General features: G+C 49.4%; 1 protein-coding gene across 3 annotated transcripts in view; it reads right to left on the bottom strand.

Annotated features, from left to right (window-relative positions):
• Nucleotides 1-16,721, bottom strand: part of DOT1L (DOT1 like histone lysine methyltransferase) — an 88,502-nt gene that overhangs the window by 15,582 nt on the left and 56,199 nt on the right. For 2 of the 3 annotated variants that reach the window (XM_048497174.1, XM_048497172.1), the window contains exons 10-20: nt 15,827-15,895; nt 13,688-13,794; nt 11,292-11,333; nt 9,799-9,882; nt 7,708-7,945; nt 6,941-7,057; nt 4,248-4,361; nt 3,263-3,354; nt 2,268-2,369; nt 1,139-1,276; nt 726-851 (exon numbers count right to left, since the gene is read on the bottom strand). In XM_048497174.1, coding sequence (XP_048353131.1) covers nt 726-851; nt 1,139-1,276; nt 2,268-2,369; nt 3,263-3,354; nt 4,248-4,361; nt 6,941-7,057; nt 7,708-7,945; nt 9,799-9,882; nt 11,292-11,333; nt 13,688-13,794; nt 15,827-15,895 — 1,229 coding nt within the window. The remainder of the gene's footprint in view (nt 1-725; nt 852-1,138; nt 1,277-2,267; nt 2,370-3,262; nt 3,355-4,247; nt 4,362-6,940; nt 7,058-7,707; nt 7,946-9,798; nt 9,883-11,291; nt 11,334-13,687; nt 13,795-15,826; nt 15,896-16,721) is intronic. The other variant, XM_048497173.1, reaches the window with a different exon arrangement.

Below are 16,721 nucleotides of genomic sequence, written 5' to 3'. Positions count from 1 at the left end.
ATGTTGTTACTGTAGAACAGTGGTGGCGAACCTATGGCACTCCAGATGTTCATGGACTAGAATTCCCATCAGCCCCTGCCAGCATGGCCAATTGGAGTGCCATAGGTTTGCCACCATGGCTGTAGAAGGACCCTTCCAGAGGAACACCACGACACAAACTAACAGGGCAGAGCAAGTGACCTTGTTAATTCAAATCCTGCAACCAAACTGAAACGACTAGCAGGGGGGAAAGGCAGAATTCTTTAGTAGTTATGTTTCCCCGCCCACTCTGGCACTCTACCTGTAATAGCAAGCCTTTATTGGCATAGACAACAGTACAACAATAATAAAAACGGATTAAAAAGCATATACAACACAGGAAATAAATGTTGGGTCGAAGGAAATCTACTGGCATTTAGTAATTTCCAGGAGAAAGTCTGCCACTATCATACAGAGAGAAGGATCAGGGTTGTCCAACAAGTAGTGTAATCTAATTAAATCGGGGATATCTGGTAAATGTAAAGGAGTGAGATTCACATACTTGGATCTGATTTCCTTGAATCTGAGACAGTGAAGTAACTGGTGGGTCAGAGATTCAACTGAGCCATCATTACATGGGCACAATCTTTTAGCCTTTTCTTGCTTATTAAATCTGCCATGTAACAAGGCAGAAGGCATAACATTAAACCTGGCGAGCATCATGGCTCTCCTTTGAGCAGGATTTATTAAGCAATACAACACTCTACCTGTAATTCCAAGCAATGCTTTTGCTTCTCAGAAATCTGGTTCTTCAGCGCCTGCTTTTCTTTCAGCAGATTCTCCAGTGACAGTGTCGACCAATCAAGCTTCAGTTCTTCGCACCTGGCCTTCAGCTGAAAGGAGGCACAGAGAGACGCTGTCAGCCGAGAAGATCTACAGTTTTGGTCAGCTGGAAACCAGAAGCATTTGTGTGCTCCTGCAAACCGGGGAACTCAAAACGATTCCCTCCTCACCCGGCCATTTCTTTTGGGAATGCAACCCGGGGCTAAAGCCTTCAAGAACAATTTCTGAACAACTTCAAGATCCAAAAGGGTTCGGCCCCATTCTGCGAGCCAAACACCGGCACCCCCTTCATTAGTTGCTGAGCCCGACAAGACAGTCGCAGTTCGGAAATACCCACCAGCTGCAGGCTCTGGTTCCTGAGTTCACCATTATCTTTCTCCAGCTGCTTGGTCTGCTCCTTAAGCTGCTGGTTGTGAGCAGAGATCTCTTTCTGAGCTTGAATAAGGTCATTGTAGGTCAAAGCCTTAACTCCCAGCTGTAGGGGACACAGAACACAGTGTGATGCAGTTACCAACAACAACAAAAAGGAGCAGCCACAGAGTGGGTCAAATGCTCTGCACATTCCTCCTTGTGCTGGGCTTCCTCCACGGGGCCTGGTTTCAGAGGCACCTTCTGATTTCCAATTCACCACGATGCCCACATACAGGCAGTGGCGTATCTGCCTAGGGACAAGGGGTACCCCTTGTCCCCGGGCGCCACTCTTCTGGTCACGTGGGGGGCGCAAAATCGGCCCCCCAAGTGACCAGGAAGTCCTGCTGTCTCGTTTTCGCGTGCCTCAACCCCATCCAAGGCACGTAAAAAATGATGAGGCAGCAGGACTTCCTGCTGCCTCCAAGCACCCTCAACCCCACCCTGGACTACCCCTCTCTTCAGAAGAGACTGCAGGCTGCCGGCTGGGAACCCAGCCAGCAGGGGGAGTCTGGGGGGGAGGTGGGCACCCTAGACCTTGCCCATGTCCATGGTGACATGGGCAGGGTTGAGGAAAGTGGGGATGGAGCCTGGGGGCATCAGGGGTGGAGCTAGGGTGGGGGAGACAATTTGTCTCCGGGCGCCATTTGCCTCTGGTACGCTTCTGCATACAGGTGCCCGGGCTAGACTGGAATTGCTTTGCAAGCCGGGATTCTAACCCCAAGACTGAATCCTGATGTAGAAGTCCGGTTTTGCAGGGGAAAGGGAGCAACCTCCCGTTGGCCCAGGTGCCAAAACAGGGATGTCGCCGCACAAAGGGATTTACTGGGAGGGGAAGCGTTCGATCTCCTCTGCACCGCACAAGGGGAAGGATGGAAGTGGACTAGGTTTGCACACATCCTGACCAGAAGCACAAGAGAAAGCCAAAAAAGACAAGATGGACCAATCATTCAACAATGCATGATGCATCTTTGTATGTTCAAGGGCATTTTTTCGGCATCTGCGCACCCCACGCCCTGCACCCCAAAGTCAAGTCCCTTCTCCCCTTGGTTTCATACCTCGTCTAGCTTCTGCTGGAACAGTCGCTTAATTTCTTCTTTCTGAGCTTGGCAATGAGTAAACAACTGCTGTGCTTTCCCCAGCAAGTGGGTATTCTTCTCCTAAAAGGGAAAGCAGCCAAAATATTATCCCTGGCAGGTCTTTTTACTACAGGATTGCTGCAATTCATAGAATGGAGACCCCCCCCCCCACCACCACCACCCAAGGGCCATCAAGTCCAACCCCCTGCAATGCAGGAACACATAATGCAGGAACACATAATCAAAGTAAATGCAATTCCAAAAGAAGCATTTTAATCAGTGGTGGGATCCAAAAATTTTAGTAACAGGTTCCCTCGCCAGCACCCCCTCAGCAATGGGGGCAGAGGCGTACCTAGGCAAATCTGAGCCATGGGCAAAACCTGAGTTGGATGCCCCCCCCCCCCCCATGGGCAGCCACCCCACCACATTTTTTTGCACCAGGTCATTTCTAAATCATCATCACATTATAGAAAATGTCCCAACTCACAAATCTGAACACAGCAATGGTGAAACACACAGGTTCTTTGATAGAAACTAGTAAGATAAAAGGTACGAAAGGCTGAGAATCCATGAATTGCAGTACCTGAAAGGGATTAACCCAGTTCAGGGAGTTACATTATTAGTCACAATTGCTATATGGAACCTTCATGTTCAAAGGCAGGATGCCTATCGGGGAGGTGAGGGCGTGGAGATGGAAAAGCGGACCCAATTAGTAACCCCCTCTCGGCACACACAAATAATTAGTAACCCACTCTCGGGAACTGGTGAGAACCTGCTGGATCCCACCTCTGATTTTAATGAAGCTGCTGACACCGGCAAACAGAGCACACAGCCAGATCCAGTGGATTTGCCCGGAGGATTGATAGACCAGCAGCAATCTTTTCTTTTCAAGGAGGAGGTTGGGGAGCTCTCATTTTATATAACTATACCTAGTCCACTCAGCTTCAAAGGAGATCCTCGGGAAAGCCACCTACCTTTTCCTGTTCCAACAGCTGCTGAAGGCTCTCTTTGTACTGAGGGGTCTTCATGTATGCCATGAATTGCATGTACTGGATCTTGAAGGAGTCTGCTCAGGACAAAGCAAGAGGAAGTGGGTTAAGAAAGAAGAAGAAGAGTTTGAATTTATATCCCCCCTTTCTCTCCTGCAGGAGACTCAAAGGGGCTGACAATCTCCTTGCCCTTCCCCCCTCACAACAAACACCCTGTCAGGTAGGTGGGGCTGAGAGAGCTCCGGGAAGCTGTGACTAGCCCAAGGTCACCCAGCTGGCATGTGTGGGAGTGCACAGGCTAATCTGAATTCCTCAGATAAGCCTCCACAGCTCAAGCGGCAGAGCTGGGAATCAAACCCAGTTCCTCCAGATCAGAGTGCACCTGCACTTAGCCACTGCTCTTAGCCATTACGCCACTGCTGCATATAACAGCAGCCCTGTGTTGCGGCTCAGCTGAGCCTTCCGCGCAGCCTCGGATTGTGGGGTCCAATCCTGCCAGCTCTTCCACGGGTGCAAGAGGCAGGGAGCAGTAGCTCTTTTGGGCCCTGGAGAGGAAGCCAGAGACTGTGGGCCCTGAACAGGCAACAGGCCCCAGGGGACCGGGCTGCAGACCAAATGGAATCAGGAGAGATCATTTCTCCTCCCTCTCATGCCGTTGAGAAAGCCGGCACAGCCTGATCCATTCAGGCCACGTCCCTCCCCTATAAGGCTTCAGAGTCACCAGTTCAAGGAAGGGCTTCAGTTAACGGAATCTCACCCCAAGTGTCAGCCTCCTACCATTTCCAGCTAAAAGGAGTTCAAGGGAAAAGGCTTCACCCGGGACCTCCTGATCTGACTGGTCATCAGGCAGCGTTGTGCAGTCAAGGGTCACGGCTTTTAACTCTGGCTCCCAGAGTAGGAACCTGGCACCTGACTGCTCCGGCGGCCTGACTCTCCCTCTGTTCACCCGGGAGAGGGGAGGGGCTCTTACCTAGCAGCTTCTGTAGTGCAGGTGGGGTAGGAGTCACCAACAGCTGGTTTGATGAATGCCGCTGCACTTTAGGAGGTAGTTGGTAAAATGGACTATGAGGTGACCTGTATGCATCTGGAAAGGAAGAGAAAAGAGGCTATGACTGCAAGGGTTAAAACCAGTGAGACATTGTGAGAGGGAGGGGCCCACAACGAGCCATTCTGCCCTCCCAGACAGTGCTGTTCAAGCAATGCCCGGGACAGCCTTGGTCTGGTAGCAGTGGGCTTCCAAGGAAGCAGGTGGACCCTCATAAACCATGCATGCAGTCACGAGGAAGAACAGGGATGTGATTTAGGGCAAAGGTGAGCACCAACTGGTCCCATCAGCACCCGTTGTGTGCTCCCTAGACGACGCCCCAGAATCCTTTACAACACACACACATACACAGGGACCTCCGTGGAGGACATGCGGGGAGGGGAAGGGAGGCGGTGTTCTGACAGAAGAACAGACACTGCAGGGGCTCAGTGACAAGGAGGGCAGCGACTAAAGAGAAGAAAACTTTTCTGAAGCAGTGCCAAGGTTGCAAAGCCCCCTTTCAGGAGCAGCAGCAGAGCCTCGGCCTTTCCAGAGCACGGCTAAAACTGCACCGTTTCAGAGACCTTCGGAGAATAAATGCTACCTCCATCGCTTGGCCTTCTGCAATGGTTCTCTATGAAGGGCTCCATGGACCTCAAGGGGCCCATGAGGAGAGAGGCCTCTTGACTGTGCCGTCTTTTATGTCAATGAAGCCCAACTAGTGAACACTTCCTGAGGCCGCTGATGAAGGAAGGAGCTCATCACAGCCAGCCACGTGTTGACCGCACAACCGTGGAGGTCTGGGGAGGGCATCTCCTTAGTGAAAGGCAGCATTCAACATGGCCCTAGCCCAGTGATGGCGAACCTCTTCGAGACCGAGTGCCCAAACTGCAACCCAAACCCCACTTATTTATCGCAAAGTGCCAACCCGGCAATTTAACCTGAATGCTGAGGTTTTAGTCTAGAAAAACCGGTTGGCTCCCTCTTCCTCCACCCCACCCGCTCGAGCAGGGGCCAGCATGCTCAAGCCTCCTGCAAGTCCCGCGTGCACCGCTCTGTGCCTTTCTAGCCTCTCTGCCTCCTCTGCGCCCTCCCCCCTTGGGCAGCAGCCACCCGGAGCACAGACACCAGGCCCACCAGCCGAGTCCTCCCTGCTCACTGCGGTGCACGCACGTCATGATCGGTGGCCCAGGCCAGCCTAGGTGTATGTGTGGGGTGTGTGTGATTTTCTGCCCCCCACATGACGAACTCTGTGTGTGTCCCTCCAGAGCAGCACTGGAATGAGAGGTGAGTGGAGGGGACGTGAAAAGCAGTGCCCTCACGCACGGAGCCGCCTCCAGTTTGGCCCCTCCACTCACCTTTCCTTCCAGCGCTGCTCTGCTACCCTCCAACCTCCAGGCCATGCGGAGCCACAGTATAAGGCTGAAAGAGCCGCATGCGGCTCCGGAGCCACGGGTTGCAGACCCCTGGTCTAGCACAAGGGCCTGCAACCTGTGGCTCTCCAGATGTTCATGGACTACAATTCCCATCAGCCCCAGCCAGCATGAACATCTGGAGAGCCGCAGGTTGCAGACCCCTGGTCTAGCAAAAAGGAAGAAGGGCAGCAACTGACTGCCTCCCCGTTACCAAGAAGAACCATTTCCCAGAGCGGGGGACAAAAGGAAGAAGGGCTCAATTACTCCCAGAGCAGCAAGACTGTTAAGGTAGTCGAAGGGTGAGGCTGGAGTTTTTTAGTGAATGAGGGGGAATTTCTGCAGGGGCAACCTTGCAAGAACTTTCTTGCGCTTTCCATTCCACCTCCCGTTTTCTTCCTTCTTTCCACGGCTGATAAAGGAAAACAGGGAAGCCACCCCACCTCCCCCCGGAAGCGACGAAGGGAGAGAGAACTGCGCCCGGAGCGTGAACTGCCTGGCGCCACCTCCTGCCCCCGACACGTGGATGCAATGGCAGCACCCGGGGCGAGATGCCCAGATGTCCCCATTGCAGCTACACCCCTGCCCTCCACCTCACCCCCAGTCTACAGTTCTCAGACAAAGCTCGTTTCCTCCATTCTGAACGGGCAGCCTGACTTGCAGCCGCTATATCCTCGATTCTGGAAAGGACAGGGGTTAAATACTTTGTACACCTGTTTCAGACAAATGGGGATGCCTGCTCCAGCACTTATTTTCAGAAAGCCTTTTGCCTCACCGCTCTGCCCAAGGACTGCAGGACTTGAGGCAGAGGGCAAATAAATAGCGTCCCATGAATTTTAACATCAATAGGCTTGGGGGGGTCCACAGATCCTCGCAAACCAAAATGGGATTGTGCAAGTTTGAAAACCGCTGGCCGACTGAATTCACAGGATGTTGATAATAACCAGCAGCACCGTGGCGTACTTTTATAGAAGGGTTCAAACTGAGCTGTAAGCCAGTGACACGTATCTGCGTGGAAAGGCAGGGTAGAACCAACCGTAATGATAAAGTTTCACAAACGATCGACCGAGTACAGGTTGCCCTTCCGCCCTTCTTCGCTTGAAGCTATCCTCCGTATCAGTGACCCAGTTTCTGGCTTCCAGATATCCATTTGCTCTAAATGACAGTGATGGGTAGCCCCTCCCCACCCTGCCCACATCACCTTCCAGTAATCAGGAAGACATTTACCAATATGAGCCGGCTCATTGTTCCTGCTCTGAGTCTCCTCCCTTGGGCAGGTGTGGCCAGTAGAGAGCTGGAGCAGGAACTCTTCCGTGGTGGCCCCCTGGCTCTCGAATGAGCTCCCTGGAAGAGGGATGACAGAACACCTACCTCCCGTTTCAAAGTCTCAAAGGAAGGGTAAGGTAAACCGTGTCGGAATAACCGCTGGAGGCTGACCGGTTACGGTAGGCTCTTGTTTTTAAAGCTTTTAACATTTGATAGTCGCAAGGTTTTATTGTGAAAGACCAGTAATCTAGCCCAGTAGTTCGGCTCAGAATCAGGGGACAAAAATCCCGTCTCATTCACAAATGTACTTGCCCCCTTTAAGCAAGACCCACACCCCTCCGCATGGTCTTTCCATCTGCGACGCAGACCAGGACCTACGTTACGGAACTGTAATTAGCTGTTACTGGGATAAGCTGTCATATGCTCATTATGTAGTGCTTCCCAAGTGATAATTAAGCACTACGTGATTGCCTGTAAATGGCCCTGAATGTATCTGATGGGGAATTGGGTGGGGCGGCAGGAGGCAAAGTTGGTTCAATTTGGCCATCGATGACCAAGTCTGGCTACATGCAAGCAACCCAAAGAACAGGACCAATCGCTCAACTTTAGAGGAAAGGGGTGCCTGTTGCGGTCAAGTCGGCCGGTCCTCAAACAACTTAGACGGGTGGCCAAAAAAGGAAGCTGCCCCCAACCCCCTTCCCGGGATCTGCTTCGGTGCCAGGGCTTACCCTGAGGAGAGGATGAGCAAGTTTGCGATATGGTTTGAGCGTGAAGAAGCTCCAGTGCGGTTTGGTTCTTCTTGGTCTTGCGCTCGGGATTCACAACGTTCATCTTCTTGGGGCGCCCGCGCTTCCTGCCTGCCATTTTCCTTCCCTTTTTGCTCAGCTTCTTCTTGCGCGCTTTGGACGGAGATGGCTTTTTGACGGTGTTGGCCCCAGGAATCTTCTCTTCTTCAGCACCATCCTCCTTTTCGGGGGGAAAAAATGGTTGGGGGTCAGTGAGAAAAGAAAACTGTGCTTATCATGTTCTGCTCAGATCTGCTCCCCGGCGGCTGTCCGCTTTCCCTGCTGAGGATGGGGTTGTGACATAGTGCTAGAACAGGGGTCTGCAACCTGCGGCTCTCCAGATGTTCATGGACTACAATTCCCATCAGCCCCTGACAGCATGGCCAATGGGCAGGTTGCAGACCCCTGTGCTAGCACACTTGCTGTGCTTTCTGAAGGGCCCAGGTTCAGCCCTGCGTAGAGGAATATGCCTGATATGACAGGTGTATACAAGGAAAGGTGATGATACCCTAAAAGTGGCCCCAGGAGCAGCAGTGGCATAGGAGGTTAAGAGCTCGTGTATCTAATCTGGAGGAACCGGGTTTGATTCCCAGCTCTGCCGCCTGAGCTGTGGAGGATTATCTGGGGAATTCAGATTAGCCTGTGCGCTCCCACACACGCCAGCTGGGTGACCTTGGGCTAGTCACAGCTTCTCGGAGCTCTCTCAGCCCCGCCCACCTCACAGGGTGTTTGTTGTGAGGGGGGAAGGGCAAGGAGATTGTAAGCCCCTTTGAGTCTCCTGCAGGAGAGAAAGGGGGGATATAAATCCAAACTCTTCTTTATCAGCACAATTTCTCTCAACTCTCTGCTCCTTCACTTCATAACATTTCTACCCTAACCAGCATCCTCCACAGGACACAAAGGGATTCACACAGGATTCCAGGGGGGTGCTGGATTTGGGCCCTGACCAGCCCCGATCTTGTTTAGCTTCAGCAAAGTGGTAAGATCACATATCTTGAACCCCAAACCGGGAGTGGAGGTGGGTTTGGCTGCATTATTAGAATGCTGAACTTCATTTTTAGAGCAGGAGCTTCTGTGATTTCAGTGGAGGCAGCATTCTGAATGGGAGAGATCTGTTGCTGTGACTCTGAAAGGCAGGCAGGCAAAATATCCATTGTTCTTTAATACCACATCAGGATTATGTTGTTTATTTATTAACACAATCACTGACCGGACATACAAATAAAAAAATAAATAACATGTAAAACCTCAAAAGTTCTGAATAAGAATTCTACTCTGTATAAAAATAATCCCTAATGCAATAGATTTACTTCTAGGGAAAGATGTTTATTGTGGCTTTAGATTACTGAATTAATCATTGCTAGGACATTATCTCAATACTGTTATTGTATTATTGTTATATTGTTTGGCATATGATGCTATTATGCCTATGTTGTTATTATGCTGCTGTTGTATGAAATAGTGTGTCGATGCTTGCTATAAATTACTAACTGTTATTGATTTGTTAACCTGACGTATAATGATTAAGCCTTTACTGAACTGTTGTCTCATGTGGGGCTTGTGCAATTGATATTATTACTGTTTACTTTTGTTGTATTATCATGTATTGTTGATGTATTATGATGTGCACCGCCCTGAGCCCTTCGGAGGAGGGCGGTATATAAATTAAATATCAAATCAAAATCAAATCAAAACCCGACATAAGAAGAAATGTCTAAAAGTTCTAAGATATTATTTCTAAGATATCATTTCAGTAGGACTTGGAAACTGAATGGCTTTAAACTGGAACAAGTAAACACCTACAAATACTTTGGGGTCACCTTCAGACCTCTGGTTCTAGGGCAACCCATAGTAACTACGAGGCTGCCTTGGGAGAAAAATTGGCTCATCATACTCATCATATTAGGATTCTTTATTGACACCCGGTTCATGTTTGAGATGGGATACTGGGACTGTCATCACCTGAAATCCCAACTCAAAGCAATGATACATGACATGAATGAGGGAAACACACAACATCTGGCGGGATCAAACCTTGTTTTCTTGGACTTTCGTTGGAGTTGTCGTGTTGCTCTTGTTCTCTCTCTGCTGCCGGCGCCTAGCTGCCTCTTGTTCCTCCTGCGTGGGATAAGGGGGTGGAGAGAAACGAGTCACATACACAATCCGAGAGGCGGTTTTCCATTAAAGCTATGAAGAGCATGTTAGCTTGTCTCCAAACTCCCAAAAGGGAAAAAAGCCACAGTGGAAGCGAAAAGGAATGCTGCTTCCTCAAGAAGCCGCTCAATTTTACCCACTTATTCCTTAGAGAGAGTCCCGCTGAGTATGTGAATGCCCATATCCGGAAGAAGGAACTACTTAAAGAGTTCATCCTGCCATCTTTTCTGGTCCTGGCCAGGAGGGCAGCCACCTGGGATTCGCTTCCTGTGTAAAAGGCTACAGGCAGCAAAGAATGTGGCAGGCCTGAACTCAACTCAGTCTCTATCTGTATTTGAACTTATCATAGCATATACAATGCATACATCCAACAGGATACTTTCCCCCTGCCCAGGCAACAGCCTCTCATTGGTCTAGAGTTACAGTTAAATTCACCAATCATGTTAAAGGTCAATTGTTGCTACTTCTTGCTCTTAGACCCCATGGTGGTGAACCTTTGGCACTCCAGATGTTATGCACTACAATTCCCATCAGCCTCTGCCAGCATGGTCAATTGGCCATGCTGGCAGGGGCTGATGGGAATTGTAGTCCATAACATCTGGCGTGCCAAAGGTTCGCCACCACTGTCCTAGACTGACTGTCTCCATCCTTGGGTTGGGCAAACTTCTGCTAACTTAGTCGATGACCTTTTTGTGAACCTTTACTCTTTATATGTATGTGTGTGTATATATGTGTATATACACACGTGTGTGTGTGTGTGTGTGTGTGTGTGTGTGTGTGTGTGTGTGTGTGTGTGTGTGTGTGTGTGTGTGTGTGTGTGTGTGCGCGCATAACAAGTATAAATTACAGTGGAAAGGTACTGGTTGGACATTAGGAAAAAAATTTTTTACAATGAGAGTAGTTCAGCAGTGGTATCGGCTGATAGGGAGGTGGCGAACTTCCCCCCACTGGCAGTCTTCAAAAAGCAGCTGGACAAATGTTTGCCAAGGATGCTTTTAAGCTGATCCAAAACTTCCATTTTGTTGCAAATACCCCTCCAGCAGCTATCGTCAGATATCGAAAAAGTTCTTGTGAGCTGGAAGCTATACCTTGTAAACCTTGGTGCTGATTAGACTCAAAACCAGCTCATCAGGGAAGAACTCTGTGCCCACTTCCACATTCTATTGCTGACCCAGAACGACAGTTAGCATGCAGTTTTGTCCACGACTTATCCCCGAAGAGCAACTTGGCAATTTCCCAATCCTAAAAACCTTAGAAACCTAATCTGAATGACCACTGCGGTTGTGACCGTACGCAGTCCGAGGCTGCAACATTTAGGGCTCCAGCTAGTGCACGCGCGTGTGTCTTTCTTTTCCAAACAAAAGGCCACTTACCCTGAGTTTTGGATTTTTGAGACTAGAGAAGTAGTTTTCAAGCTAAAAACAAATCAGAAAGACACGAGGGTCAGTGGTCAGGTCAGAGCAAAGATTTCCAGCAGGGCATGCAAAGCGGCCGGCGCTTCTTCCTTAAGTGCTTTCCACCCTTTGCCTTTGAGGCAAAGGCGTTGCAGAGAACAGGGCCCGAGCTGGCTCTTGCCCAATCAACATCAGTGCAATCCACCCGGACAGCGAAAGCACCATTATCTACAGTTCGATGCAAGGCGGTTTAAAAACTGATCTATGTTCAGTAATGCATAAAAAAAACAGGAGAGGGAGCTGGACATGAACATGGCAAATATGAAGACATCTATTTCTCCACAAAATATTGGCAGCATGTTCCCAGCTGAAGGCAGAGAGAAGCATATCTTTGAAAGGATTTAACTCAAGTGTCTGCAACCTGTGGCTCTCCAGATGTTCATGAACTGCAATTCCCATCAGCCCGTGCCAGCATGGCCAATTGTTCATGCTGGCAGGGGCTGATGGGGATTGTAGCCCATGAACATCTGGAGAGCCACAGGTTGCAGACCCCCTGATTTAACCCAACCACGGTTTATAAGTGCCAGACAAGTCAAAATCTCCCAGTTATTGCCACCAGGTGGTGCTGTGGGGGCAGGGGAAAGGGTACAGAGGGAACACTGGAGCACTTCAACAGCACTTCTAATACCAAAGCAGAAATTCTACTCGTAGCAGCAGTGTAAGGCAGCATGCATGTGTGTGTGTGTGGGGGGGGATGCACATGTACCCCCACAACCACCCCCCTCCTCTGAAACATGCACTTCTTATAGGGAGCCCAGCCAGTGAGAGTCGAGCCTCCGTTCAGCTGGAGCACAGGTGTCAAACTCGCGGCCCTTCAAATGTTATGGACAACAGTTTCCATCATCAGATGGAACAGTTTCCATCATCAGATGGAACAGTTTCCATCATCAGATGATGGGAACTGTCATCCATAACATCTGGAGGGCCACAAGTTTGACACCTATGAGCTACAGAGCCTCACCTTATTCCCTGGCTTAATCCCACCCCAATCTCAGCTACACCTGTACACCGGCAGGTTCGAAAATTAAGCCCCACAAGGGCAGCCCTCTTTCAGAGGGGAGGTGCCAGGGTCGTTTCTGAGGCAGCACACCTTCCCCACTGCTGTGAATCATCAACTTCGTACTTTTAGAACACAGGTGTCAAGCTCGCGGCCCTCCAGATGTTATGGACTACAGTTCCCATCATCCCCTGCCAGCATCATGCTGGCAGGGGGATGATGGAAACTGTAGTCCATAACATCTGGAGGGCCGCGAGTTTGACACCTATGTTTTAGAACTACTGCTGTTCCCCCCGGGGCTCTTGATCTAAAAAAATAAACTAAGCAAACACAGAGGGTGCTGGGCTTATGGTGCTATTGTTTGATGCTTTTCAAGGGGCACCAGTTTTAATGCCGGATGTTACTCACAAGGTACGCCGGACACCGCTAAACTGAGATACGTGTCATATACTTTCTAAAATACACTTCATACACCTCCCATCCTTGCACGGATAGAGTTCCCCCTCCCTGCGCATCACATATATTAAAACTTATACAAGCCCGCCCACCCTCGATGGCATAAAAACATAAGAGCAGCCCTGCTAGACCAATCCAGTAGTCCATCTAGCCCAGCTTTCTGTGTCACACGGTGGCCATCCAGTTACAGTGGAGATTCAGCAACAGGACGTAGAGGCCGAGGCTTTCCCCTGATGCTGCCCTTGGGGCACTGATATTGAGGGGCTTACTGCTTCTGAATGCAAACATCCCCCTTTGGTCGCCATGGCTAGTAGTCACTGATACATCTGTCTAATCTTCTTTTAAAGATGTTGGTCAATATTATAGCGCAAAGGGCGGGGCTGAAATAATTATCGGCTGCCCAGTAAGCTGATAAAGCAGCTACCCTGTTTCCCCGAATATAAGACATCCCCTAAAAATAAGACATAGTAGAGGTTTTGCTGAAGTGCGAAATATAAGGCATCCCCCGAAAGTAAGACATAGCAAAGCTTTTGTTTGGAAGCATGCCCGACGAACAGAACACAGACAAATAAGACATCCCCTGAAAATAAGACATAGCGCATCTTTGGGAGCAAAAATTAATATAAGACACTGTCTTATATTCGGGGAAACACGGCAGATTCAAAGAAATCCCCATCCTATTATTCATTTGCCAACCACAAGATTTACAGGAGAAAAGGAGATGCTTGGCAGCTGTAGGAACCAGGAAAAGGCAGTGCCCCGTTTAGAAAGCGCTCTGTTACCCGCTCGCCCCAAGTGAGACACCCATTTTGCATGCCCCCCGGCCCCAATCTTAGCATTTAGGCAGTCGACCTATACTCACTATGGTTCGATCGATAGTATGCAGGTAGTAAGAAACTGGTTTCCCGGTCCACGAAACAGACCCTTTCAGTGGTGACAATTCCACAACTCTCATTATAGTGCCAATATCTGTTTAAAAACACACACACATATACAGATGGGAATGAACACACATCAAGGCCAGCGAGTGCATTTTAGAGTGAAGAGTTTCTACAATAAGGAGTGGTAGAATCCGGGGTGGTAGAATCCAGGGTGACTCACTCTGTTTCATTTCACGTCAGGAACATGGAGAGAAATGCCACAGAAGAGTCATTGGCCAGTTCTAGAACTGAAGGGCTATACCAGGGGTCTGCAACCAATTGGCCATGCTGGCGGGGGCTGATGGGAACTGTAGCCCATGAACAGCTGGAGAGCAGCAGGTTGCAGACCCCTGGGTTATACACTTCATTCAGGGTCTCTTGGACTGAGCAGGAAACCGAAGAACTAGCAGGGCAGGCAATAACAGGGGAGGTCTTCAGCATCTATCCAATACCTTCTCTGCCCAGAAAGGGCTCTGAAGCCCAATTTTACACAATCCATAGCTGCCTGCTTGCTAAACCAGGGCCCAGCATCTGATATATCTGAACTCCCCAGTTCAAGATGTGGACAGAATCCCAATGCAGGGCTGCTGAGTGCCAGGAGCAGCAGTGGCGTAGTGGTTAAGAGCAGGTGCACTCTAATCTGGAGGAACCGGGTTTGATTCCCCGCTCTGCCGCTTGAGCTGTGGAGGCTTATCTGGGGAATGCACTAAAACACACACCAGCTGGGTGACCTTGGGCTAGTCACAGCTTCTCGGAGCTCTCTCAGCCCCACCTACCTCACAGGGTGTTTGCTGTGAGGGGGGAAGGGAAAGGAGATTGTAAGCCCCTTTGAGTCTCCTTACAGGAGAAAGGGGGGGACAGAAATCCAACTCTTCTTCTTCATCAAAGCCCCTACTCCCTGCAAGGGGTTGGATCCCACAGTCTGCCAACGGATCACCAGATGGACACAGATCTTCCCTGCCTTCCCCTGCCCCTGAAACTGTTTCCAGGAAGAGTAAAACATGATTCCTGGGGCTGTGAGACCCATGTGATATAACAGCTATGCAGGATGTGGGCAAAACTCCCCAACCTGTCTCTTCAGCCTATGGAGCCAGCTCTTCCACCTGCAGCTTCAACGCTGATATAGGAAGAACAGTGAGATTTCACTTCCTTCCTCTGCCTGACCACACCCCAGTCACCTGCACAGTTATTACTCCATGGTGGTCTTAAGACATGGAGGAAAAAAGGGATTTCAGGGGAAGATAGTGCTTCAACTGGTTTGACCTCTCAGGAGCTCCCCGCCACACGTTACTGAAAGGAGTGATTGCCAGCATAAGAGCAGATGGAGGATTTGGGGTCTGGCTCTAGCTGTGATTGGACGGAACTTTCCACAACCCACCAAGACTGTACGCACAGTGGTCCATTTTAAATGGAACACAGGCATTTTGAAGTCACCCTTAATTCATGTAAAGCATTTCTTTTTATCCTACATCTTTTTTCCCATCTGTTGTTTTTTTGAGGGAAATTTTTTTTTTAAAAAAATTGTTTTTAAAGACATTGAGAATCAACTTCTCCAGAGTTGGAAACAGCTTCTTAAGGGTCAGGAAATCTGGGAAGATTCTCCGTCCTCTTGCCAGCTAATTGTTGGCTCCAACCCAACGATTCCCCTTAACCCCCAACATGCTAATTCGCTACAAGCAGCCAACCCAGCTTCCAGATGGAAACAAGTCCCTGGGTTGACTCACTTCTATCTTCATCTGGTTGTTTTTAGATCAGTGAAGGTCACTCAGGGCCTCAGGAAACACACCCATGTGGCTCTTCCGAGCACTGTTTCCCTGTGTGGTGCCCGCTCAAAAGTTTCAGGAAAGCGGGCAAGGTCCTTGTCTGCCTGGCTTGGGCTGGCAGGTGGTTTCCACCTTGAAACAGCTGCTGCCAGAAGGAACGGGGAAGCAGGAAGCCTCCCTGAGGTGCAGACTTTACGCCAGGGGCAGAAGTAAACGTGGTTCCTGTGAGTAGGGGATTAGGTATGAAGGTGGTTCGTGAGTATCGCCGTTTTAGACCCACACAAGTCGAAGCGAATCCTATCGAGAGCCAAGCCTTACCGCTCAAGTTTCGACTGTTTATTCTAAAGTGTAGCGGTGCAAAAGGTTTTGACGATACAATCTGGCCACCTATTGGGGGAGAAAAAAAGAGCATGAGAAATTGAACCTCCCCGGTAGCGGAAAGTGAAACAGACTTGGGTAAATCCTGTCGCAAGGGACAGGAAAACACATCTTGCCTTCTAATGGGTTAGAAAAGGGACCAAATTCATTCCTGAATGCTGTTTGCGGTGGACAGAAAGCATGAATGCAACCTATTAAATGCTGACATTTCATTTTATTTTATGATTTTACATTTTATGTTTTTATTACTATTGATTGTTTCCTGATTGCTTACTAGACCTATATGACAATCATTAAGTGCTGTACCTTATGATTCTTGACAAATGTATTTTCTTTTATGTACACTGAGAGCATATGCACCAGAGACAAATTCCTTGTGTGTCCAATCACACTTGGCCAATAAAGATTCTATTCTATTCTATTCTATTCTATTCTATTCTATTCTATTCTATTCTATTCTATTCTATTCTATTCTTCTATTCTATTCTATTCTATTACCATAACTTGGCCAACAACAGCCACTGCCGCAAGGAGAACCGGGCCTGATTTAAACATGATGCCAGCATGCAAGGAGAATGTACTCATGTGCATGCCCAGCGCACCGCACTTAAACAGGGTCCCAAGCTCTACGTGTGCAATGTTAGCCCAACAGAGACACGCAGCCCTGGGCAGGCATTGCGATGGCCGCCAATACTGCCTGTGTACCAGGGCTGCAACCTGACCTGGATGGCCCAGGCTAGCCCAATTTCATCAGATCCCGGAAGTCCAGTCAGCCCTGGTTAGTCATCGAATGGGAGGCCTTCCTAGGAAGTCCAGGGTTGCTCTGAAGAGGCAG

Source organism: Sphaerodactylus townsendi, linkage group LG05, assembly GCF_021028975.2.
Source record: "Sphaerodactylus townsendi isolate TG3544 linkage group LG05, MPM_Stown_v2.3, whole genome shotgun sequence".
Lineage (NCBI taxonomy): Eukaryota > Metazoa > Chordata > Lepidosauria > Squamata > Sphaerodactylidae > Sphaerodactylus > Sphaerodactylus townsendi.
The sequence above is the reverse complement of the archived record's forward strand: the minus strand, read 5'-3'. Positions and strand labels throughout refer to the sequence as shown.